Here is a 25,192-nt window from a genome sequence, read left to right on the forward strand (position 1 = left end):
ATCCTGTATCTGTCTAACAAAACCACTAATAAAGTTTTAGGGTAGGCACAAAAACATCATTCTCTTCTAAATCTCTCAAGATAGGGTGTCCTAATCACCCGACAGTGAACATGTACGAAAAAGCCATCGTAAAGTTTAGTTATTCATTTCGTCGTTGACCCTATCTATGTTTCTACGATGGCCCAAGAACACGCTCATTCTTTAGCTGGACCAGAAGGAGTGTCAAAGATAGAGCCAAAGGCGATTCTGGATCGACGCTTGGTGGAGAAGAACAATGCCGGTCAAGCTCAAATTCAAGTAGTTCGCCTACTGTCCCTAAAGAAAAATCGAAGGTTGTACAAAAGACTCATTTTTTTGTCCCATATTTGAGTTGCTTAGCGCTCTTGCTGCACCAATTGAAAGCACCCAACTTATAATTGGTAAATTTGTGTGTTCAATTCCTGCTGGATACACGCGAACGGGAATGTTCCATAAGTCTATTGGAACTGGCTCTCTATCCATAGAATCTCTTCCATCATCCATAAATAACGAATTGGTATGGTATATTCATACCGTAACATAAGAACAATAAGAATTCAAATTCTTATCGATATTGGAACTCAGAGCATAGGGGGAAAGTTGATTTATGGATGGAATCAAATATGCAGTATTTATAGAAAAGAGTATTCGTTTATTGGGAAAGAATCAATATATTTCTAATATCAAATTGCCATCGGATGGCAGCCCTTTCGGGGGTTCCTTAGGGACCGATTCACTCTGTGTAGATTGACTGAACGCATAAAGCCTTCCACTGGTAGGCGATCGTGTTTTTCACATGATATCTCGTTGGGCTTCCACCTGAGCTTCCGAGGATAAAGGTAGATGAACAACCATTTGATCCCCATCAAAGTCTAGGAAACCTTTAGAACTTGTAGTAACATTTAGAACCAACTAGACTTGTATAGATGTTCGTAGTTTTTAATTTTGTGTTCTAGCCGGACTATCCAGGTTGAGCTCGGAACTTCCAAAATCCAGAAGTTCCGGATTGAACCCAAAGTATCCGGATTCTATTAATCCACTGTGAAGTTTTATTTTTTAGAAAACGTCTATTCGCCCCCCTCTAGGTGACATCTAGTACATTAAGAAGACCTTGAGGAAAGCAGCATCAATAGGAAGGGTGACAATGAATTGAAGCGAAGTGCGCCTCCTAATACTTATAGCCCCAAGAAGCATAGAAAGAACCCTATGGTTAAGACAATGAACGTCATTTTGGAAAGTATGTAGTTTTCTAGTGTGGCATCTAACAAGGTGTAAGGTTCAATGAGGTCAGAATCCATTAAGGAAGTTATGAGTTTGGTTGTGGAGTGTGAAGCAATAGAAGGAAGTGAAGAGCATTTCATGGCTTTTGAATTTTCCTTTAAATATTATCTGTGGGACACCGGATCTGTCGGCAATTGGAGTGCCGATATACCTCCACGTGTGTGTCAAATGGGATGTCGGCACTCCGATTGCCAATAGGTGACTAGTCAGCAAATTGAAGTGCGGATTGGTACCTATTTTTGCAAATTTCCTATTTTGAATAATGTTTTTGTAATTTTTTAATAAAAAATATTATTTAAAAAATCCAGGTGACGATCGGAAACGTGACCTTGTTGGTTGTGAGAAGAATGCATGCATGCAAAGTTTCACGCATAGGCTTCCTGTTGCGTCTTGACTAGCCTCACGCGGCGTGCTGGTACAAATGCTGTGCAGGATTGAAGGAGTCTTTTGGCCGTCTGATATTAGGGTTTTTTTCCTTTCAATCAAGAGGGTAGCTAGTTAAGCTCCTAATGGTCTTTTCCTCATCAATCGCTCACATGATAAGTGGCCTGGACCCTTTGTTCATCTTCATTGCAGATCTCCATGACCAAAGTGATGGCTTTCCCCCATATGTGGTGCATGCTTGCATGCTTCCGCCAGATGGGGTCCTTCGTCGTTTCTTGCTATGTAAACAAGAAGCTTTGAACTATGTTTTAGCTTATGTATTCTCTCAATCGTAGCCCTCTATGAGGTTGGGCATGCTGGTAATCCTTGAGATGTATTTTGTACCAATCAAGAAATGCAATGAAAGTAGGTGTCATCTTTTTTTTAAAAAAAAGGAATTGGATCCTCTTTTTTTCACTAATTTATAGAATGGGTAGAAGTATATACAGAGGACCACGATCATCTAATTATGCTACTATGATTAATCTATTAACGAATTAAAGAATGAAAGAAGGATATATAGAACCAATCTCCTAGCTCCTACATATGGCATTCATGGTAGCTGGGCTCAAGCTATGGGCTTATGCCCTCATCACTGTAGTATTCTCTGATCCAACGCGCTATGATTCTCGTCTCCTTCTCGCGCACTTGTTTCAGCCAATCAGGGTCGTCCTTGTTGGAGAATCTCATATCCACGTGGTGTGCATCTAAAAGCAGTCCAAACACGTCAAAATTTTAGAGAAATATTTTTACAAGGGAAGGAAAAATATTGGCAAGAAAATGCCAGGCGGCAGATTGGAAGTTTATTTGGGAAGATATGTGATATTGACTGACCTTCCGGCTCAACCAGGGCAATGATGCTGTCAGAAATGCTCTTCAATACGCTGCAAAATATGCCCAAAAAATGCAAACACGTCAGTGTTTGTTCAAGTACAAAAAAAGAGAAAAAAGAAACAGGTACAAGTAAGCTCGCTCGATCGAGATATACGTTTCTCCAGTTAGTTTTAATTTGTTTGAGAATAGAATTTGTCTGTAAATACTGCTATATTTTAGTTGAATTTGAATATTTACCATCCACTGCTCCACGGATCTCGCAGCCCGTTGAAGAAGAGGATGTTGCTAGCAGATCTCTTCAAGACATTCGCAATATCCTGGAAGAAGGAAGTTATTTTCCAGGGCCAATTTTGGAAACATTTAGTTACTGGGCCTTCAAAATTTCAACCCAAACATCAACCTAATAAGGCGGAAAATAATCCTAGGAGACTTGATCTTATGTATTTGCAATTTAAACCTAATTCATAGTGTGTTACATGGTAAAAAATAATATAAAACTTATGGTAATACCAGATGAAATCATTTATAGGATACAAAAGAAAATAACTTATCCTATGTCATGCTATGAGCTGGGTACAGACTGCTGGTAGAATTATTTTCCCAATCAGGCCAACTTAAGTGCAGTGAACAATGATTTGACTCCCCGCCAAAAAAAAAAGAAAAACTTACGAAGCCCCCGAACTCGGCTTCCATCCAGTACGGTCATGAAGTTGAAGGGCGCCGAAGGGAACACGCTGCCGTTGCGGACCCCGTGGGTCATGAGCACCATCTCCGTGCGGGCCTGCCAGTTCCAGCCGTCGAACATGTCGTAGGGGTCGTCGCTCTCGGGGGTGCGGAAGCAGCGCATGGCGCCGGTGTGGTTGTAGTAGACGTTGATGGCATCCCTGATCCTGGACAGGATGTCGTCGCCGGAGCTCGGGTGGTCGATGGCGCGGCACATCTCGCGGACGGGGTACGCCGGCAGCGACGTCAGGAAGCCCGACGTCGTTGGCCAGTCCATCATGGCCGCGTAGACCACCGCGTTCTGCAGCAAAGCCAGGATCTCCTCCGATCCACGCGGCCACTGCAAGCGCGATCGAATCATCACAAAGAAAGAGCCATATATAGTTGATTAAAGTTATTGCAGAGCAATCGAAACACAAGAGAATTAAACTGAAAACTCATCTTGATTTCATATATATATATAGAGAGAGAGAGAGATCATGTCCATTCCGAAAGCTTCCTTCCAAACAGACATCTCCCCGAAGGGATACGTGCAACTGCAGCCGTTTGATCATTTTGCTTGTAACAAAAGTTATACTGTTTCATTTGTGACGCAAGAATTTATTATCTCCATTTCTTGAGGATTTTAAACTGTTTGAGATATGCTAGAAACGGAATAATTTTCTAGATGAAAGATGTACAACTTCCAAAGACTGTTCTTTATCCGTTTAAGTACGTAATTGCACATGTTGAATGTACGGTTGAGCTGTGCCCGGCCTGCGTCGGTGTCGACCGCGTTGAACAGCTCGTGTCACGAATCCCGAAGCACGCCTTAGCAGTCTAGCTCTCGCTCTACTTCGTCGAAAATACGAATACAATATAGAGTATATATTTGTTCTCAATTTGGACGTATGTACGTACAAGTGTACGTACCCTGAAATCGCTGGTCATGACGTCGTAGAAGGTGTAGGGGTCGGCGAGGCCGTAGGAGCTGAGGATGGGCGCCGATGACGCGACGGCGCCCATGACCACGTGCGGGTACTTGAGCCTCATCCACGCCGCCAGCATCCCGCCGTACGAGGCGCCGAACACCATCACGGGCACCGCCGGCGTGGTCAGGTTGGCCCTGAGGCTTAGCATGAACGTCGCGTAGTCGGCGAGGGCCTGCGTCGTCGTCAAGTAGCCCAGCGTGCTCGTGTCCTTGAACGTCGTCTCCTTGCTCCCGAACGGCATCGACTTGCCATAGTACCGGTGCTGCATGTGATTAATCGGATCAGTCTCGAGTTCTAGCTGATTAATTTGGCACGAGCATGCAGTGGCATGCATGCGTGCCTGCAATGTACGTGCCTCGACGAAGACGAGCATGGCGCGGAAGCGGGGAGCGATCTCCCACATGAAGCCGATGTTGTTGGCGAACAGCTCGACCTCGCCCTCGTTGCCGGCGTATAGGAAGATGGGCGCCGTATTGCCACCCCAAAAGGTGTCGTTGACGAGGTACCTCTGCTGGAACGTGCCGCTGCTCGCCGGCGCGGCATTGAAGTGGTCCAGCCGCTGCGTGTAGTGCCACGTCTCGTAGTGCACCATTGACGGCACGGACGCGGCACCGCCGCCCCCTACCGTCACATGCCGCACCAACAACGAGGAGTAATGCCTCGCCAGCGTCGGCGCCAACCTGCCACCACCGTCGCCCCCTCGGGCAGCTGCTTGGCACGAGAGGAGGAGGAGGAGAAAGGCGGCAGCGCTCACTCGCTTCATGATGGCTAGCTAGAGCTTTGATCAATAATCCATCGATTGGTTTGGTGCAGATGAGTCCAAGCAGGCAAAGGATTGGTCATGACTGCAGATAACACTTCAGCCGCTGGGGTATGTCAATGCTAAACCAAAAATGATCAAGCCAAAGAAACCGGAGGTTGGCAAGTGGAAAATCAATGAGACGAAGAAACATAACAAGGTTGAGAAATACAAACCCACTTTCAAGCAACACTTGTTTAAATATGATAAATATAAAGTCGTCCAAGTAAATACAAATCGTTCAAGTGGAGCTAAGCGATCAAGATCACTTTCAAGGCAAGGAGTGCGTAATCATCATCAATCAAGAGAGGATACTGCTACTAACATCTACCCGCCATTCGGTATGGCGTCATGGTCCTGGATGCCTCCTCAATGGCTTTTCGTCCTTGCCCAACTTGGGGCTATAACGGTATGTGGATGCCACCCCCTCCTATGCATTTTAATCCTTTTTATTCGATGTGGACAGCACCACGGAGACTGGTATTTGATAGAATGTCATGTCCAGTCCATAACCAATTAAAGCGTACAAATTGGTCTAGTGATGTTCAACATGTTAGAGATGTGAAGAAAGTATACCGGGTCGAGGAGGGTAGTACTTATACTCAAATTTTAGATTCTAATATTGATAAAGCATGTGCTACTATTGCTGATATTATTAAGAGTGATTTAATGAAAATATTGGCCGAAGAACTTGGCAAATGAACGATTGTTTTTTTATAAATCGGTCAAGTCTAAATACATATTTACTGTTGTCCAAGTTATTCCAAGCGCTAATGATCATGAAGCAAGTAGCACCAAGATGCTTTCTAAATACCTATAGCCGAAGTGGTGTCTCTTAAGCTTATCTCATACAAATAAACAAAGATTGCAGCAGCTACGGAAATAAGAATTGGTGGAGCACCAAACTGAAAAGTTATAGGATGATACTTTCAATGAGATTAAACCAATGCAACCTGTGAAGCAAATATGGAGATCAAATCTAGATGTTATAACAGCTCCTACAATAGTCTCTTCACCAACAAAAACATCAGCGCCTATGCAAGATGACAAGTAAGATGAAGAATTACTTAATTATGGAGAGTCGTCGGTGCATCCTAATGATGCTTCACCAACCGAAGGTATGGACATTAATATAATTTTTATGTTATCTTCGGAGTTTCGGTTAAATGGTGTAGTCAATCAATAAGCAAAGACGTAAGGCCAATATATTAGTTACCATCATCCTAAGATATTCATGACCGATATCTTAATCATCGCCCTAAGAAACGTAGAAGTAGAGAATATATGTTTTTTGGTACGCAAGCTCTACCAAAAAACAGGGAGGCATATGTTGACGACCGACATTGGCATATTGTGAAGAATTTTGGTTTTGAAAATTTTCTGGTTGACCACTGAACAATAATCCGACCGGTGAAGAGTACTTTCGACCAGATAAATAGTAACTCTGACCAATAAAGGACAATACTCCAAGCAGTGAAGAACAATAGTACATTTGATCAAATGAACAGTACATTGCCCAGTGAATAGTGCCCTCCAACTAGATGGACAATACTTTGACCAGTGAATTGTATCTACGACTGGTGAACCATGAAGGACGAACTTTAATAAATAATACTCAGATAGATATATAGGAGTTCACGTGGTTAACTGGAAAAGAATGGAAAGTTTGGAGATCGGAATGCAAGTCGAATCATATCTGTAACTCATGTTCGGTTTGAATTAGAAGTTCTGATCTTGTACGATTAAGACCTACCACTCTTTAAATATGAGAGGGTCATGAATGATTGAAAAAAAATCAACCAATCGATCAAAATACACTTTATCTTTCGTTTTTATCTATTTTGCTTAGCTTCTGTAGTCCTATTTTCTCTTTCAATCTATACTGCTATCTGTTCTTGATCTCGACGACCAAGGATAAACCGTTGGCCATCCGTGCTCTAACTAGGTCCCTCCCAAGCGTGGGTGACGACGAAAGTCCAACAACGCAGCGCCACGACCGAGGTATTCTAGGTGCTGCTCATCGGATTGTGCACATGAAATGCTCAATGTTCGTGGTATCTTTTTCGTGTCAACAGGTTCCTTAGGTTTGATCATTAATCAATCATTATGCCATCATCAGATCATCAGGACATGTGCCTAGTAGAGTAATTCATGAGCATCCAAGCAAATCTCATGTCCTGGAGCTGTGAAGTTAAAAGGCAACTGAGACGGAGCAATAAATCAGTTCTGATCAACAACAGTCACCGCATCGCAACTGTATGTAGCTGCATTGGTTTTACTGCATGAGGAGTGCAAGGTTTATTACATGGGCAGTAGCAGTTCAGTTCACGAATCATCTCAGAGAAAAAATCGAAGAGGGAGCTGCGAGCAGCAGATGTGAGGTCTCCATTGCGGAATCATTGTCGTGGAATCCCATATCCAGGACGTACGCAGGACTGACGACTGATTTATAGTGTTGCCTTGCGCATGCATGCGTGACGACTGAATTACTAGGAGCAGTCTGGTCTATGTGTACTCACACAGTAGTACTCCTATTTTTGTTTATCTGCATTCGAATATTATCTGCGTGCAGCCATGCTTGTTTATCTGAATTCGAATATCACTGCCCAAAAATGACTAAAGACAAGATCATTTTACAATTGTAAAATATTTATTATCCCCGGTTGACCAGTTTTCTGGTGCCTCAGTGACCAGTTTTTCATATGTAGAATTTGTTCTGAACTAGCTAGGAGACTCTAATGTTCTAGAAAGACAAATAGTTCAGAACATAGATTGCCTTACAGTTAAAAATTTCGAATTGCTAATTGCACAACATATTTCTCTTGTTCTTCTAGCTAATATACTGCCTGTTGTATCAATTCTACAATGTAGTAATAACCTGCAGAATCTCTGGTATTGTCAGGTGTGATTATCTCTCTTTACCTGATAGACATAACTACTCTGAGTCAACCCAACAATGCTGCGAAGCTTTTTGTCAGATCACTCTGGCAAGAGTAAACTTCTACTTGGCTAAACGATCACCTGCCCCTGTTCGATCAGCATGAGAAAGCAGCTGCAGCTAGTAAGATACTCCATGAAACTAAAGCTGCAATGGATTTCTGATTAAAAGCTTGCTGGTGAGATGTCATTTCACAACTTACACCTCTTTTTTTTTTTTACTAATATAAATTTTCTGAGCCGAAAAAAGTTGCATGCACTTGTTGTGAGACATCAAATGAAGTAGTGAAGTTAATGTGCTGCTGGATTCCTATAACTTCGTTGAAGGGGAAAGGTAGGCTCATGCATCGCCGTTCAATTAAATCATGTATTTACCTAAAGTGGCATATCTCATATTCAAATCTATTTATTCACATTAGATGCGCATTTACTTTTTTTTGAGGAAAACTGATGCACATTTACTTTGATAGATGGAATCCTTTAAGCTTCTGTGGCCAAGGCCATGAATTCTCTATTCATGAAGGGCATTCAATTTCAAGTTGTTCAATTCATCACAGCCTATGGCAACAGCTCTGTGATATGGAGTACTCCTGTCTGCTGTTGTTATGCTAGCACAAAACAAGAAGATTAGAATTGGACTCATAAATAGTATTAGAAGGGATAAAGCATCACATTCACAGCATTATGTAATACCTTTGTTTTACAGTTTCAAAACAAAATTTTCAATTCTGGTGTGATTCTTCTTTTGCAATACTTGTCCAAAATTTTGTTTACTGCAATAGACTAAATTTTTGGTGACCTTATATATTTTCTGGAGCCCATATTGTTATTCCTCGGTTCAGATAGATAGGTCAAATTAAATATTAAACCGATATTCCTCGTGAAAAGCTACTATACATAATCTGAGTACTAAAATTAACATGATGTTCCTGAAGCAAGACTTCTCTCTCTCTCTCTCTCTCTCTCTGTGTCTCTCTCTCTGTGGTGTATATATAATCCTGGTACTAAGATTAGCATGTGTTGAGGATATATGTACTTCTTGATCACTCAATTTAATTCTTAACTTCCGTGGTGGCTGGAAATCTCTGTGACCATCGGTCTGTTTTGTTTCTTTTTGAAGACGACTCTATTTAAGCTGATATTCCTCAATTAAAACTTCTATATAATTCTGATACTAAAACTAACATAATGTTGGTGGAGATATATAGCTTTTGAATGCGCAATTTAATTTCTGAACATGTGTAGTAGCCGGAAATCTTCGTGACAAGATCTAGATATTTTGTACCCAGTTTCAAAGAGATAATATGGAATTCTTCTCGAGTTAAGCTCATATTCCTCGACCCAAACTCCTATATACCATCCTGATGAGAAGATTACATGATGTCCAAGGACATAGGAAGCTCGTAAACCCTCAATTTATAATGAACTACCAACCAAGAGTTGCACCCCAAGGTCGCCTACAGAGAGAAGCAGAAATGAAGAGATGTGAAAGCCAGAGAGAGAGAGAGAGAGAGAGAGAGAGAGAGAGAGAGAAACAGAGGAGAGGGAAACCAGGGAGGAGTGATGAGAAGCTGCTTTGTTTGTTTTGTAGTATTCATTTCAAAGTAAATGACTCCATTGACCTCCAAGTCTCCAACTCCTCAACCTCTCTATATAAGAGCCCCAGAACCCCTCAAAGCCCCCACAATCAAAACATACCAGAGCTGCAAGGTACATCTCCTTCCTCTTCTCAACCTTCAGGTAAATAATAGTATTTGCCATACCTCAACATCTAGCTCTTGTTTGTTTTCTTGCTCTTGCATGTCTTCTTGTTTACCAAACATGGATCCTATCTGTTTGCCTCCAGTCGGTCTTGGCGGAGCAGTGTGAGGTGAGCCATGAGCCGGAGCAACGGCAACAGCGGCGGCGGCGGCGGCGGAAGGAGCGCACGGCTGGAGCTTCAGCTGCACCTGTCGCCGCCGCCCGCGGGGAGGATGGAGGTGGACGGGGGCGACGGCAGCGACTCGTCGTCGCCGAGCTCGTGCGTGTCGTCTGACGGCAGCCCGGGCGGGAAGTCGCCAATGGTGATCGGCGCCTGCACGCGGTGCATGATGTACTGCATGGTGGCCAAGAGGGACTTCCCCACCTGCATCAACTGCAAGCAACCCTGCCTCGTGGACCTCCTCCACGCCGGCGGCAGCGGCGGCAAGAGCAAGTGAAGGAAGACGAGCGTGCCCGCCCGCCCAGTGGATGCTCAGACGGATGGTTACCTCAGTCTTGCTTGATGCGCGGATCTTGGGGCGCGGTGGGTGGCGGAGTGACCGCCGTTGGATCATCCACTGGACAGGGCCTATTTCTATTTGCTTCAGTAGTAGGCTGGTAGAGACTAAGCTTAGGTTAACCTTTATGTCGTTGGGGTGTTATGTTTAGTATGGGTGTGGTGCATGCGTCAAAAATTATGGGTTGTTTATCTTGTTGTTGTTATTATTTTCCTTTCGTCAAAGTAGGGATTATATTAAAACTGCAAGCAAAAAACAACCCATTTTAGAAAAAGGACTCTGAACATAAAAAGAAATTACAAAGAAGGCCCCCAGGTCATATTCATGTTCCTTCTTCTCCAATCTCCTCTTCAACTCCTCACAACACCTCATTGAGCCAAAGTAGAGCAGGAGGCATAGGTCGGAGCCAAATCTAAGGAAGGACCCCCACTCCTTGGATGGCCACAGTAGCCAACACCACATAACACTTGCTGAGACACATCTAGAATGTTGAACGAACATCGGCAATCCCATCGCCAGATTTGGAAGAGGAAGCATAGATCCAGCGCCACCACCCTCGGATTCAACGGAGATGGAAGCCCTTGCCAGCGAAGCCAACGACGTGGAATCTTAACCCACAAAAGGGGATTACACAAAGCTCCTACCCATTCACATACAGGAAGAATATACCTGACTTCTTCCGAGCAGCACTGGAGAAGGATTCGATGCCGTCGTCATTTTTGCCACCCCAGATGAGCAAAATCCAGGCGAATGTGAGAACAACTTCACCGATGAAACCATATATACTAGGTTAGACTACACTATCGGCTAAACCAATATGCAAGTCACCCGATGAGATTTAATGCCCCCTCTTCCCCCGATGCCGATGAAGGCATCATCGGAGAGGGGGGTGACGGATTGACGGTCAAAATCTCGATCGTCTCTCCCCCCCTCCTCTCTCCCCTGTAGCATGGGGAACAGGTGGGGAATGGGACGGTTCTTAGTGTGTTCTTTGTTGTAATGGTTTTAGTTGTAGCATACAATGCTATATTTCACTAAAACATCTAGTGAAACAAAGGATGTACTTAACTAGCGATATTCAATTGCTCGTAACCGGTTCCTTTTACATGCACTCAACAAGTTTAGATTCCAATCAGAACATAGAAATTTTGAACAAAGCCATTGACTTAAGTATACATCTATTTGGGGAAGCTAACCAGAAATACCGATCCAATAAACACTGACCATTTCATTCAAAAACCACTAGAAGTTGACTTCAAACCACTTAAAATTGTTGTACATACTAGCAATTCTTTCATGTCTCAACATTGTGATTTTTTTATCTATAATCTTTCAAACTTATGTGGGTTACACTCACGCGCAACAGGAATGGAAGAAGGTTTCTCTACCCTATGGAACAGCAAACTCAAGTCATGCGTAAAAAAAAAGAGAACAACATGCTCTAGAGCCAACGCTAACCTATAGATTTTTGGAAATACATATGGTCTACATCAGAACATACCAGTCCAATCGCAAGCGTAATTTTCTCTTATTCTACTTTGCTCTAGAAGGTGCCAGAAGGAAAACCAACAAACTCCAATATTTTTTTTTTTGCTACATGCTACCTCTAACAATCAAAATAATGTGTAAACATCGATAGTATCATTTAAATGCTACCTCAAATTGAATTTATAAACTACTTGCGATCGACACACAAACAGCTGGTTCTTTCATATTTCAATTATATGCCATCTAATTTATGACTAAACATTTCAGATTTTAAATTTCGGCTAGTCAATGGCCATATATACACAACTAGCTTGGAAGACTAATAACATTTTCTCCATGAGAACCTGCGGAAGATCATGAGCTACATGGATCATTTGGATTTTTTTTGTGAAGAATACAGTTGAATCCATCTTCACTTTTAACTCTATTTCAAGCATATTTCAAAATCTAATTTATCTTAAAAAAAAACATGTTTTTTGTCGAAATGTTCCAAGACTTCTGGTTGCATACTACCTAGATATCTTTTAACCGTCGGTTACCTTGGTGAGTTGAGATAGATAGGTCAATATTGAATGCTACAATATTTAATAGGATTTTTCATGATCGAAACAAAGATTTAATTATAACACTAAAATATTCTTGATCAAAATCACGGCACTTAAATTTAAACATTAATTTGAAATAAAGAATTGCATCCCAAATAATCATTTTATTTAACAATCACCTAAAACAACATTGTAGAAAAAACCACTTACAGTTCATACACATACCGCTAGTTGTTTATTGCTGATAAAATTACCTTAACAAAAAAACATATGATTGATTAAAAAAACTACATATTCTGTCATGTATTGCTTATTTGGCTCTTAATATGTTGCTAATCATATCATCTTTAACTTTTTTGCAGGGCAGGCACACATTTTCTCCAAACCAAACCTATGAAGGTACATGCTCTGTATGTGAGCTTCCATATAAATAGCCAACTAGTTCAGACTTGTTATGGTTGATACATGTCCTTAAATTGCTTCATGAGAAAATAGTTACGGTCGATACACATCCAACCATCCTATGCCATTGCAAATTTTGCAATCCCAAAATGAGTCACTGTCAGGTGGGCCATGGACCCACATGTCATTGACATATTTTGAGATTACAAAAAAAATCAATAGCATATGAGGAAATAACCTACCAATTATTTCATGTCTTGATTATATGTCCTCTTACTCTCATTAAACATATCATATTAAAAAAAATTGCTAATTTCTTGGCCATGCACACCAAACATGGAAGAAGGATCAAGTCTTCTCTGAAGTGAAGCTTCGGAAACACATGTTCCAGGAGAATCAACGAGCCTACGTTTGTTAATCTCATTTGATAGGAACAAATCAGAATAATCTAATAAACATCAATCAGTACACTGAAAAATAACTTAAAATTGTCTTCATTAAAAACCACTCACGATAGATACTTGATCGAGAACCAAGGAGTTACTTGTTGTGTATGATCTCTTCGTTGTTGTTGTTGAGCAACCTGAATGATTCAATAAACATTTCCTTGAAATACCACAATCGCCTTCATTAAACACCACTTGTTCTGAATTCAGGGGTTTCCTCAGAAACTATTATTACCACCTTTTAACCAGGATCATGCGTCTTCTCCACCTCTAGTATTCGTGTAAACACATCAGTCCACATCACAAACAACTGAGATGGAAGACGGTAGGGTCATCTTATTTTCGATTAAGAGAAGCCACGCGACTGCATGCGCCAGTGACCGTCTGATAGAGAACTAAGGGCCAATATCAAGTGTCCCCGTGGAAGCACATATTGTTGGAAGCGGCATCGACTCTCTTGCAACGTTTGCAAATTCATTTGAGATTCAAAAACCAGGACCCAACGTCTCTAAATTCTCTAATATCAGAAAATTCGGTCGAAATTCAGTGAGCGACCAAATTCACTCGGTCAAATTAATAAATCAGAGACAAAATTTGGGCGAATCGACAATTTGGTAATCGACCGAATTCTACCGAAAACCGACTGCATTTTATTTGTGATAAGAAACCACTCAAATTTAATCGAAAACCGTTCGGTTTTATCAAATTTCAGTAAAGTTCAAGAAAAACCAAAAAATAGCTCAATCTTGTAAAATTGATAACTAATTCATCTGAGCTTCAAATCATGTGAAACAAATTTTGTCGCTTTTTTTAACATGATCTACTTGACAAAAGTATTTATACTCATGAAAAAGTTGTATATTTTCTGTGAGAAAATATACTTACTAAACCTAGTTAAATGCATAGTTAATTCTTTGCTATCCAAAAATCATGAAACTAATTTTGTTAGTCTTCTTACGTGATCCTGTGTTTAAAAATACTTGAACTCATGAAATAGTTATTGTAGCATGCATAATTGAGTAAATATGTTGCAACTTGATTAATTCATAACTAACCCATCACACCTCTAAAATTAGTGAAACCACTTTTATTAGTTTACTTATACTATGGTTTATGTAGAAAAAATAATGGTAGACATGAAAAAAGTTAATTACAATGTTATTTGTTAACATATTCATTTTATGCTTGTGAACTTTGTAAAAATCATGGAGAAATTAATATAACTCTAAATAAAGTAAAACCAATTTTATAGTTCCTCTTAATGTACACCATACACAAGAAAAATATATGCCTTTACATGTTAAGCTTTTCTTTAACATGAGTTAATAAATGAGCTGCATGCTTCAACTTTTTTCTTTTTTTCAATTTTCTCCCTATAAAATATGATGCAAACAACATTATTTTTGAATTTTTTTACACATAAGGTCTTAGAATTATCTTACTTTTAGAATTTTTCATATTTTTTAATATATACTTTTTGAGATTTTAGAATTCGATGCAGACCGAATTGACCGATATTATGAATTTCTACTAATCTTGGAACCTGCTCTCTTGTGGTGCAGCATTGCACAGTGCAGAGCGGGCACGGACTGAGAAATGGGCATCATTGCTCAATTATACGTTTGTGCATCAAGTGCAGGTTGGCGATGGCCTCTGCATCAAGGTGTCGAGGTAACTAAAGCCGTGAGCCGGAGAACCTCGGCAGATGGGGGACCAGAAATCGCTCCAGGAACATAGAAACATCTGCGTCAAGGCATGCATGAGAACGAAGAATTATACTAATTCTTGTGGATGTATAGATTATTAAAACTGTTTATTTGTATTGAGATTTGTATTAGAGAGATAAGTAAAAAAATTATAAAACATAAGAGAATTAACTGACGGATAATATCAAGAAAGAGAAATAGATGTACTGTTCATTTGCCTTTCCTGCATACATTGATACTCTCCCTGTGTTGCCTTGAAGTAGTAACAGGTGAGCTTGAATGCATGCTGTTGGGGCGAGTAATGGCGCAGGGATTAGTGCGCTGCCTGGAGGAGGAAGGGGAGGGGGAGGGGGGGGGGGTGGAGGAGGAGCAGTGTAGAGATTTTATTTCGATCCAACGTCACTTCGTCTTCAAGCTTCATCACAGCCCTGCCGGCCGTCCTGCGTGCGTCTGCAAAGCTTACAAGTGCACCATAATATCCGGTGGACATATATACTCACTTCGCGCGGTGCTGCCTGCTTTCCTGCCTTCGTTTTAAAGCCCACCAGCTACCCTTTTCTGCTCTGCACAAGCAAGTTAATTAAGGATCTTGTATTTCTACACAACATGCAGCTACTGCTCTTGTGTTACCTTCCAACTCAGTGTTTTTATTTATTTTTAGATGACCTTCCAACTCAGTATTACTACAAGAGAACTCGTACCCAAGCTGAAGTCACCGCCCATGGCGGCCCCATTGCAAACAAAATATGCCAACTGCACTTGTGACATCTCATCGTCAGCAAGCTTTATTACCCACTCCAGGTGGTGTGTATCACTGATGGTCAACGGGACATGTATGCACATCGCTGCAACACGTATCGCAGTGGAACGAACCAGACGGCGCATTCATATGATTTGCATATATATGTCGAAGGCCAAACGGTTATCGATGCGTACATAACTTCAACAGCTTGATGCACGCAACAAAATAATCATCGATCCATCTGCTATCTCCACGCAGCAATGCGCCTATCTAAGCGTGGATTGGATGTCAGCAACACATACGTCCGTATGGGCATGGCTTTGGGAAAGCAAAGGACTCTATCCTATAAAAAATTATCTCTCTTATAATGATATGTGTCTACTTTTTCTCTTTTTTTTTCAGCCAGTCATTAAATCACGAGATTGATAGTGTGGATAGGATCTTTCTGGATAAAGTCCTATAAAATTTGCTTATTCGTTGATGCTCTAACTGACATGCCACGCTGGAGCCCGTCATGTTCGCATGGATGATGCGTTCCATACATATTGATCAGGGACGATCATACCATGCCGGTGGAGTGGGAGATCGATGGCGGTCGCGATGAGGCTGTTTCCTAGTCTGTGTCAACAAATTGCATCGTGAACGTGCGGATGTCCGCCGATGGTAACAAATGGGGGAGGTCATGCCAGCCAGCGGGAGGACCACCGGGGCTGACGTTGTGGTCATCGTCTGTATTAGGATACAAATCTAATGATCAATTGGACACCTATTGGGAAGAGATGTCTTTCCAAAGGACCTCTATTGGGGAGGGATGCCTCCCCGAAGGGACATGAACTTATCCCTTCATCATGTATAAATCTAGCCTGAATGCAATGAAAGAAACGATGAGTTCTACTCTCTATTCTGTACTGTGCCTATTTTCAATTGTTCTTCAACACGTTATCAGTCACTCTGCTCGACCCTGCTAATCGGCCATCCTCAACGACGCGCTGATCTTCCAATTTTGGAAAGACAGAAGAACAGAAGGAGTCTCCATGGAAACATCCATTGGCTCCATGGAAACATCAAGGAAGGCTCATCGTCAAAAGCCTTCGTCTTCACGGTCATGGAGCACACGATGCTAATCGGTCAGACTTACTGGTAAGCATCGTGATGGTCTCCTCCACATCAGAAGATCACCGCACCACAACAAGGGATGTGGACATTGCGACGACATCAGCGATCTCCAACAGCGCATATCTGGTGGCTGGTCATGCTCCAGCCGATGGCGACCCGCCCTTAGGCGGTGCCCAGCCGCACTCCATTCGACAGCAGTCCAAAAGCGACGCGAGGCAGTACCATCCCCTCCGGCGGCCAGTCCATCCGGCGGCGTCGCTCCATCGGGGACGCCCGACCCTGAGCCAGACGGCTGGGGACCCATCGATCCACTGCCCTGACGGCGCTGCTCGACTTCGGAGCACGGCAGGCCGTACCGTCCTCATTGGACGGCGAAGAGCCGAAAGTCCCGCATCACACAGTGGCGATCGGCACCTTCGGCGGCTGCACGCCTTCTAAGTAGTGCCCGGCAGCGCACGGTAGGCGTAGCCTGACTCCGACACAAGGCTGACGCGGCCCTCCTTCCTCTCCACGACCGGCGACACACCAGCCCGACGGCGGTGGCCGGCCAAATCTGGCATATGCAGGCGCAAGGCCCGCACGTGAGCACGCTCTGGCGACGGTTAGACTGTGGGAGGCCGGAGCTCGTCCTCTGGTGGCAGCTCCTCCTGCGATGCAAGTCGGCGACGGCGCGGCTCCCGAGGCCGCCTAGCAACCCCCTCCCCGAATGCAATTGCGGCGGCTGGTGCAGCCCGTGGCTCAACGTGTCTAGCCGGTAGTGCACCGGCATCCGGCAAGGGCCAGCGACCGGTGGGCAGAGGAGGCTGCCGGTCGGTGGCCTACGAGCAACGATGACAGTTGTGGGGGGATGAGGAAACCCTAACCGCCCCCAACCTGTGTTTTTATACCCACTCCATGGGCCGGCTGGAATGGGCCCATAATATGCTCAGATGCCCAACAAAAGCTTGGTGCAGCCAATTTTGTAGAAAAGTCCTCAAACTTTTTAGAAAAAAATAACACGCCATCCGACAACTAATGCAATTTTATAGAAACCCACTAGGTTTTCAGTAAATTATGTGTTGTCAGAATATAATATTGTTTTACTGGAAATAAGCCATTCAAGACTTTAATAATTGCAGTGCCAGCATTGATAACATTAATAACAGCTCACTATTATTTATGTTTAAGTCCTCAAACTTTTCACAAATTGTATTATGCTACATTTACTTCACGTAAATATATATTCCAGACCATCAGGTCATCAGGAATTGCATAATATTGTGTACAAACTGCATTATACATGTATTACCTCAGTAATACTCAGCTATTAAATATATTGCAATTTATTACACATATATATTTATTCCTTGCAAACATTTCATTTGCAATTTGATTGGAATAAATATTTTCTGCTTTTAACATTTATTTAGGCCTCACATGTGCTTAAATAATTTGTAGAAAATTATGCAAAATAAATTCGCATTGATTACCTTATTATTGTATTGGCATAAACAGAAGGTAGTAGAGACTATAGACATGGCTGCGAATGTAGTGTCGTCCACCTTAGTTGGATGGTGTCCATATTATAGTAGCGAGTTACTCGCCTACTGCTGTGAGGTCTACACCAAATGGTGATTACCTTCAATATGTTTTCTAATATTTACATGCACAGAGACTAAGTATTTGACAGTGACCGCATGTCACCCATTTTTCTAAATGGAGGCCAATACTTTAGCAACGAATTTTTCGTCTGTCATGAAGGTTTACACCAATAATAATTCAATACTCATATTGAATTTTAATTCTGCATTATTACCTCATATTTAACATGTACAAAGTCTATGTCTTTGATAATGACCATATGTCACCCACTTCTCATAATTGGAGTCCGAGACATTAGCAGTGAATTTTTCACCTGTCATGTATTGAAGGTTTACAACTAAATATCACTCTTGACATATTTTGGTTAATATTTTTGCTACAATATATAGCAAAAATCAATGCAAAATATTTTTGATGAATATCTTCTATAACATTGGTAAAATACAAGGCAGTGGCGCGTTTCTCGTCCACTAATGTGAGGTCTACATCATGTTACATATCAACATGATGAGTATCTTCAATGTGTATAACCAGAATTTATAGAACAGAGACTATATTTTGGTAATGATTATCAAATCACCTATTCCCACGGGAATAGAGACCAAAATATTAGCAGCAACCTTGTCACCTGTTCTTTATAGAAGGCTACATCTATATTCAAGACACATCTTGAATTTAAATTTTGCACATATTACAATATTTTCATGCTATTTAATTTACTATCATGGTAAATTAATTGATTATATGGTCATTTCATGTAGTACATGGCTCATATTTCCAACGAAGAGTTTGATAAAGTCGTGTTAGATGGTCGCAACTATCTAACTTGGGCTATGGACGTGAAACTCTATTTGACGTCCGGAGGACTAATTGCAGCAATAACTGCACCTCAATTTGAAGTCGTAACGGTATTTGGACAACTCATATGTGCTGCCTTACATGTTTTTAAGGTGTAACGTCCATTTAGATCTAATATCTGATGGAAGAGGATCGACATGCTCTTTGGATATCATTCAGAGAGAGCTATGATTAGCAAAAAAGTTTTTTTTCTTCTGCCAGAAGCAATATGACAATGTCCTATCATTCGTTTTCAGGGCTATAAGTTTGTGGCAGATTATAACTATGATGTTCATAAATTCTGCTCACAATTGCATTCTTGTGATCAACCCGTCTTAAATGCGGATATGATCAAAAAGATTTTATCCACTTTCAATCCGGCTAACATGGTATTGCCTCAGCAATACTGCACTTCGAAGAAATTCAAAGGAAAGTGGACATGCAATATTAAGAAAAATTTTCATGGATCTAACAATGTTAATGGCATTTTTCAAGAAAAATGTTCACAATGACAACTCACAAGTTCGTCATAATTGTGATTGTACGAATCAACGTACCCAAGAAATTTCATAACCTTAAGCATGTGGTTGATCTATATCTCACATCCGTTGGAAATGAAATATAAGTTCAAGGGGAAGAGTTTGAAGCTCACTTCAAACCAAATGTAACATACTTGTGGAATTAAATTCCCAAGACATGTTTAAGACCTCAATTAGTCTCCCAATCTCAAGAATTGTTATAAGCCGATCTATGTACTACTAAATATTGTAATATGATTATTTTCATTATTTGTATCTTCAAAAGATACTATTGATATGAATTCTATATATGAGTTTACTCTGATATAGAATTTACGAGAAAAATCAGATGAAGGAAGTAATATATTTGGTGGACAATTGTACAACTAATACAATATTAAGGGAGATAAAATATTTCCATACTCTTCAAAAGAGGCAAGAAAATATTAAAACAATCACAGTACGCGATGCATTGATTGTCGGTTCTAGCAGAGCTACAATCATTCTATCAATGGGTACTCAAATTAGTAATCGAGGATACACTCATATATCCTGATTCTATACATACCCTGTTAAATTACAAAGATATCCGTCAAAATAGTTTCCATTGAAAACTCATAATGACAACAACGATGAATATTTTTTCATCACCATAACGGATATGATAAGCAAATGCTTAAGAAAATTCCTTCATTTACATCTGAATTATATTATACATACATCAATCCCGTATTACATGTTGCATTCAAGATAATTTTTTAAAATCTTGATTAAATTCAAGACTTGGCATAATCTCCATTGGTCATCCTAGTTTAAGGATGAAAAGAAAAATTATCAGTAATTTTATTGGTCACAACATCAATGTTGCAATATTCCCAAAATTCACAGATTTTGTATGCACCACATGTACCACAGGGAAATTAATTTTAAGACCCTCTTACCTTAAAATTTAAAATGAGCCACTCGATCTCCTTGAACGCATTCAAGAAGATATTTCTGCTCACATTCAGCAATTATTTTGACAATTAAGATACTTTATGATGCTTATAGATGCATCTACAAATTTATTGCTCAAATTAAGAGAAAATTATCCTAAACACAGGATAAAATCCATTACAATGGACAATGCCACTGAATTCAATTCACGGGCCTTCAATAATTATTGTATGCCCTTAGGCATTAATTTAGAGCATTGAGTACATTATGTGTGCACACTCAAAATAGTCTAACTGAATCTCTCATCAAAAGAGTTAAATGACTTGCACGACCATTATTCTAGAATTGCAATTTTTCAACCTCATGTTGGAGGTCATGCGGTCTTACACGCCATAGACATATTTCAATTAAGACCAACTGCATATTATACGGCTTCCCCGTTGCAATTAAGTATGTGAAAATTAAATAAGTATTTCCCATCTGCGAAAATTCGATTACGTTATACGTACCAATATCACCACCACAACGTATATCAATGGACCCTCAAAGGACATTCTGATACCTCTAGCCCCTAACAAGGGACTTATTTACAGCCCGGTACGTTGAGAGGATAATTTCCAGGCATTAGGGAGAGATCGAAAGTACCACAAAGAATGCCAGAAAATAGATTGGAATGCCACATGCATTCAGTCCTCATATATGGATATTCAGTCCATAGATCCACGTACTAAAGATCTAAACATAAAGTTTAAAGATTCATAAATTTGCAACATATTGCAAATAATCTATCATATACAGTTACTGACATGAAAGGTGTCACTAAATTATATCCCCGTACTCAATATGCCAGAAAAGAGTGGAGGTACCTAATAAAATCACTCAACTCTCAAAAACAAATAAGAGGGGTAGAAGTATGGTCATAAGGGATAATACTTTTTATAAGCATCCGCGGAAACAAAACAGTAAATGCAAATCAACCTGAAGTTGATTGACACCTTATGGATACTCAATATCCAAGGCCTATGGATGCTCAACATTCACAACCTAGCACAAATGTGCGCATTATTTTGAGTGCTGGGATATTGGAACACCCTAACTCCATTGTTGTGGAAATCACAAGGAGTTAGAAAGGGTAAATGATATATCCACAAAACTATATTAATTTTGGAGAATCAGACAATATAAAATCTACAATTGTCGACAAATATTTCTCCTTGAATATTACCAAAGATCTTCAACTGGATCCAGACCAAAGTCCATAACCATGGCAGAGTGCCTCAAGCACTCAGACTGGACCAAATAGAAAGAGGTAATTAAGGTAGAATTGCACTCGCTCAATAAAAGAGAGGTATTTACCACAGTAATACCTACTCATTAATATATCCTCCCTATGGGATCAAATGTTTTCATCCGCAAATGGAATGAAAACAATGAGGTGGTGATACAAAGCTAGGCATGTAGCACAAGGGTTCACGCAGAGATCCGGCATTGATTTTTGATGAAATATTCTCTCCAGATATAAGTAGAATAACGTTCCGATATTTAATATCATTGGCAGAATCTGGTCACTTGATTTGAAAATATATATGAAAGTTCTTGAAGGACTTGAAATTCCGAATTCCAAAGTAAATCACAACATATATTGTGTAAAGTCACTTCATGACTTAAAACAGTTAGATAAAATATGGTACAACCGACTGAATGAGTTTCTTCTGCAGAAGGGTTACTCAAATAATGATGATTGCTCATATATATTTATAAAGAAATCCTAAAAAGAATTTTGAATAATATCAGTGTATATCATCTGAAGTACATAAGAAGCACGTAAACATCTTAAGACAGAATTTGAGATGGAAAATTTGGATAGAACCAAATTTTTCTTAAGTCTACAACTTGAACATATTTCTCAGGAATTCTTGTATACTAGTCTGCATATACCCAGAAGATATTGAAGAAATTCAATATGGATATATCATCCAAATACCTATGAAATGGATAAAGATCCATTTAAATCTCGGGATAATGATAAAGAGATATTTGGACCTAAAGTTCCATATCTCTGTACCTTTGGAACGCTAATATATCTTGCAAATTGCAACATACCTGATTTGCATTTGCAGATAACATGCTACCTTAACATAGCGCAACTCCAACAAAATACCATTGAGAAGGAGTAAAGGATATCCCCAGATATCTCTAAGGTAAAAAAAAAAATAGAATCTTGGTTTATTCTATCAAAGCCTAAGACATGACTATGGTTTGATATATAGATTCTGGCTATTTTTCTGATCTCTATAATGACAGATCACAAACAAACTATGTATTCTTATATGATAAAAAAACCTTCTAATAGAAGTCATCAAAATTAGACTCTCGTGGCTATTTCCACTAATCATTATGAAATAATTATATGATGCATCACATGAATGTGTATGGCTTTACAAAATCATTCTAAAATAATCGTGTGTTACATCTACCATTGTCTATGAAGATAATGTTGCTTGTATTGCTAAAATACTTTGCAAACAATATCATGTGATAATCTTACGGATTTATTCACAAAGTCTTTACCAACATATTTATTTCATTTATGAAATTGGTATGAGACGACTTTAAGGTATGCAAAGTTCAGGGGAGTAAATCCCTAATACATAACATGTTATGATCCTTAGATCATAAATATTATACTCTTTTCTTTTATGAGTTTTTCTAATTTGGTTTCTCATATAATGTTTTTAATGATGCAATATCAATACAAGCAGATATGCCACATTATTTCTCCTAATTTTCCCACTGAGTTTTTAAGGAACTTTCGATGGCATATTACGATTATTTATCCTTATATATTTTTTCACATGGTTTTTAAGGAGATTTCATTGCATTATATACATATGACCAAATGATCAGGGGGGGTGTTATGATACAAATCTAATGATTAATTGGACACCTATTGGGAAGATATATCTTCCCAAAAGGACACTTATTGGGAAAGGATGCCTCCCCGAAGGGACATGAACTTATCCTTTTATCATGTATAAATCTAGCCTGAATGCAATGAAAGAAACATGAGTTCTACTCTCTATTCTGTGCTGTGTCTATTTTCAATTGTTCTGCACCAGCCTGATGAGCTTTTAGCTTTCGTGTTAATCGAACTTTCATATACAATACTGATTAGCTTTTGTTGTTGAACCTTCTTCTGTAATTTCATTATTTTCTCGAGAGAATTGTAATTTCATTACTATGGTGATAAAATTCGGGGTTTCCCGGTTCTGGGGAAAACAATTCTTAGCCTAGCCCACTTGATGAGCCGCTGCGGAGGCCTTTCGAGGTCAGTATGCTAAGGTTGGCGGACCCGTTGGGCTGGATATTTTCGACCATATGGCTGTATCGCATGCGGCCCAATCGTGCTGGCCCATCACATCACAGCCCACGCTTTCATCTTCGAGACATCTAACCTCTGGGTTCTAATTGAGCTTAGCATAAGAGCAAGGTCCGAGCCCTACGAAAAGGAGTTTTTTATTTTTATATTTTCTAACATTAATATTTAAATAAATAGATTCTTAATAATTGGATTCACAGTGAACAGTGTTTCATTGAAATCACTGTTCCCAGTAATATTTTTCTCTCCCATCTTCTTTATAAAAAAATTATAGTTTTCTGTTGCTCTAAAAATCCTAAAACTTTTTGTATGTGTTTTATAATTTATGTGCAACTCATTTTAATTAGATTCATTAAAAAAACATGTATATAATTTAAACTAAAATTCTAAAAAAAAGACTACTTTTATAAATTTTAACAATTTTTAGGGCCTCCAACAAATTTTCAAAAATCTAGAAAAATTCACTAATATCCATCTTATGTGATGGACTAATTTCTAAAATTATTTCTACCCTGAGCTATATGGTGAAAAATCGAGTTCCTTTGTAATGCTCTACTCACATAAAATAATAAAAATGCATATAAATAAAGCATTACAAAGTAACTCACTTTTTCACCATATATACTAGGGCTGGAAATAATTTTATAAATTAGCCCATCACATAAGATGAATATTAGTGAATTGTCCCAGATTTTTGGAAATTTATTTGAGGCCCTAACAATTGTTAAAAGTTATAAAAATAGTCTTTTTTGGAAAATTTAAATTTAAATTATACACATGCTTTTTAGGTGAATATAATTAAAATGGGCTGCATATGAATTATGACACACGTACAAAAAGTTTTAGGATTTTTAGAGTAACCAAAAGCCACAGTTTTGTATAAAGAAAGTGGAAGGGAAAAATATTACTGTAAACAGTGATTTCAACGAAACACTGTTCCCTCGGCTTCTCACAAAGGCTGTTACCCCAGCTCCACAGGTTAGACTTCTTACCGTCCTCTGAGAGGGTGGTAAGAGTTTAACCGTCTAATCAGAGGGCGGTAGACGTCTAGTTTTTTAATTTTTTCTATCAAGAATCTATTTATTTAAATATTAATATTAGAAAATATATATAAAAAAAATCTACTAAAAGATCCAGCCACAAGCTAAGTTTGGCCCATTTCTGTTCGATTCTTACCTTTTTCTTTAGACCATGTCTAACGGATTCCTTTCGCAATTCAGAATTTCTTTGCAAAGGGATTTTCGTTTACTTC

The 25,192-nt window shown here is 39.8% G+C and overlaps 1 protein-coding gene and 1 pseudogene across 1 annotated transcript; one reads left to right on the forward strand and one right to left on the reverse strand.

Annotated features, from left to right (window-relative positions):
• Window positions 1–2,295: 2,295 nt before the first annotated feature.
• Window positions 2,296–4,845, reverse strand: LOC133900283 (uncharacterized; annotated as a pseudogene).
• Window positions 4,846–9,677: 4,832 nt separating this feature from the next.
• On the forward strand, window positions 9,678–10,359 carry LOC133900973 (protein GL2-INTERACTING REPRESSOR 2-like). The gene is made up of 2 exons (XM_062342273.1): window positions 9,678–9,726; window positions 9,833–10,359. Exon 2 carries the CDS (start codon window positions 9,864–9,866, stop codon window positions 10,182–10,184), a length of 321 nt encoding a protein of 106 aa, XP_062198257.1. The 5' UTR covers window positions 9,678–9,726; window positions 9,833–9,863; the 3' UTR covers window positions 10,185–10,359.
• The last annotated feature ends 14,833 nt before the right edge of the window (window positions 10,360–25,192 follow it).

This window comes from Phragmites australis, chromosome 19 (genome assembly GCF_958298935.1).
Source record: "Phragmites australis chromosome 19, lpPhrAust1.1, whole genome shotgun sequence".
Lineage (NCBI taxonomy): Eukaryota > Viridiplantae > Streptophyta > Magnoliopsida > Poales > Poaceae > Phragmites > Phragmites australis.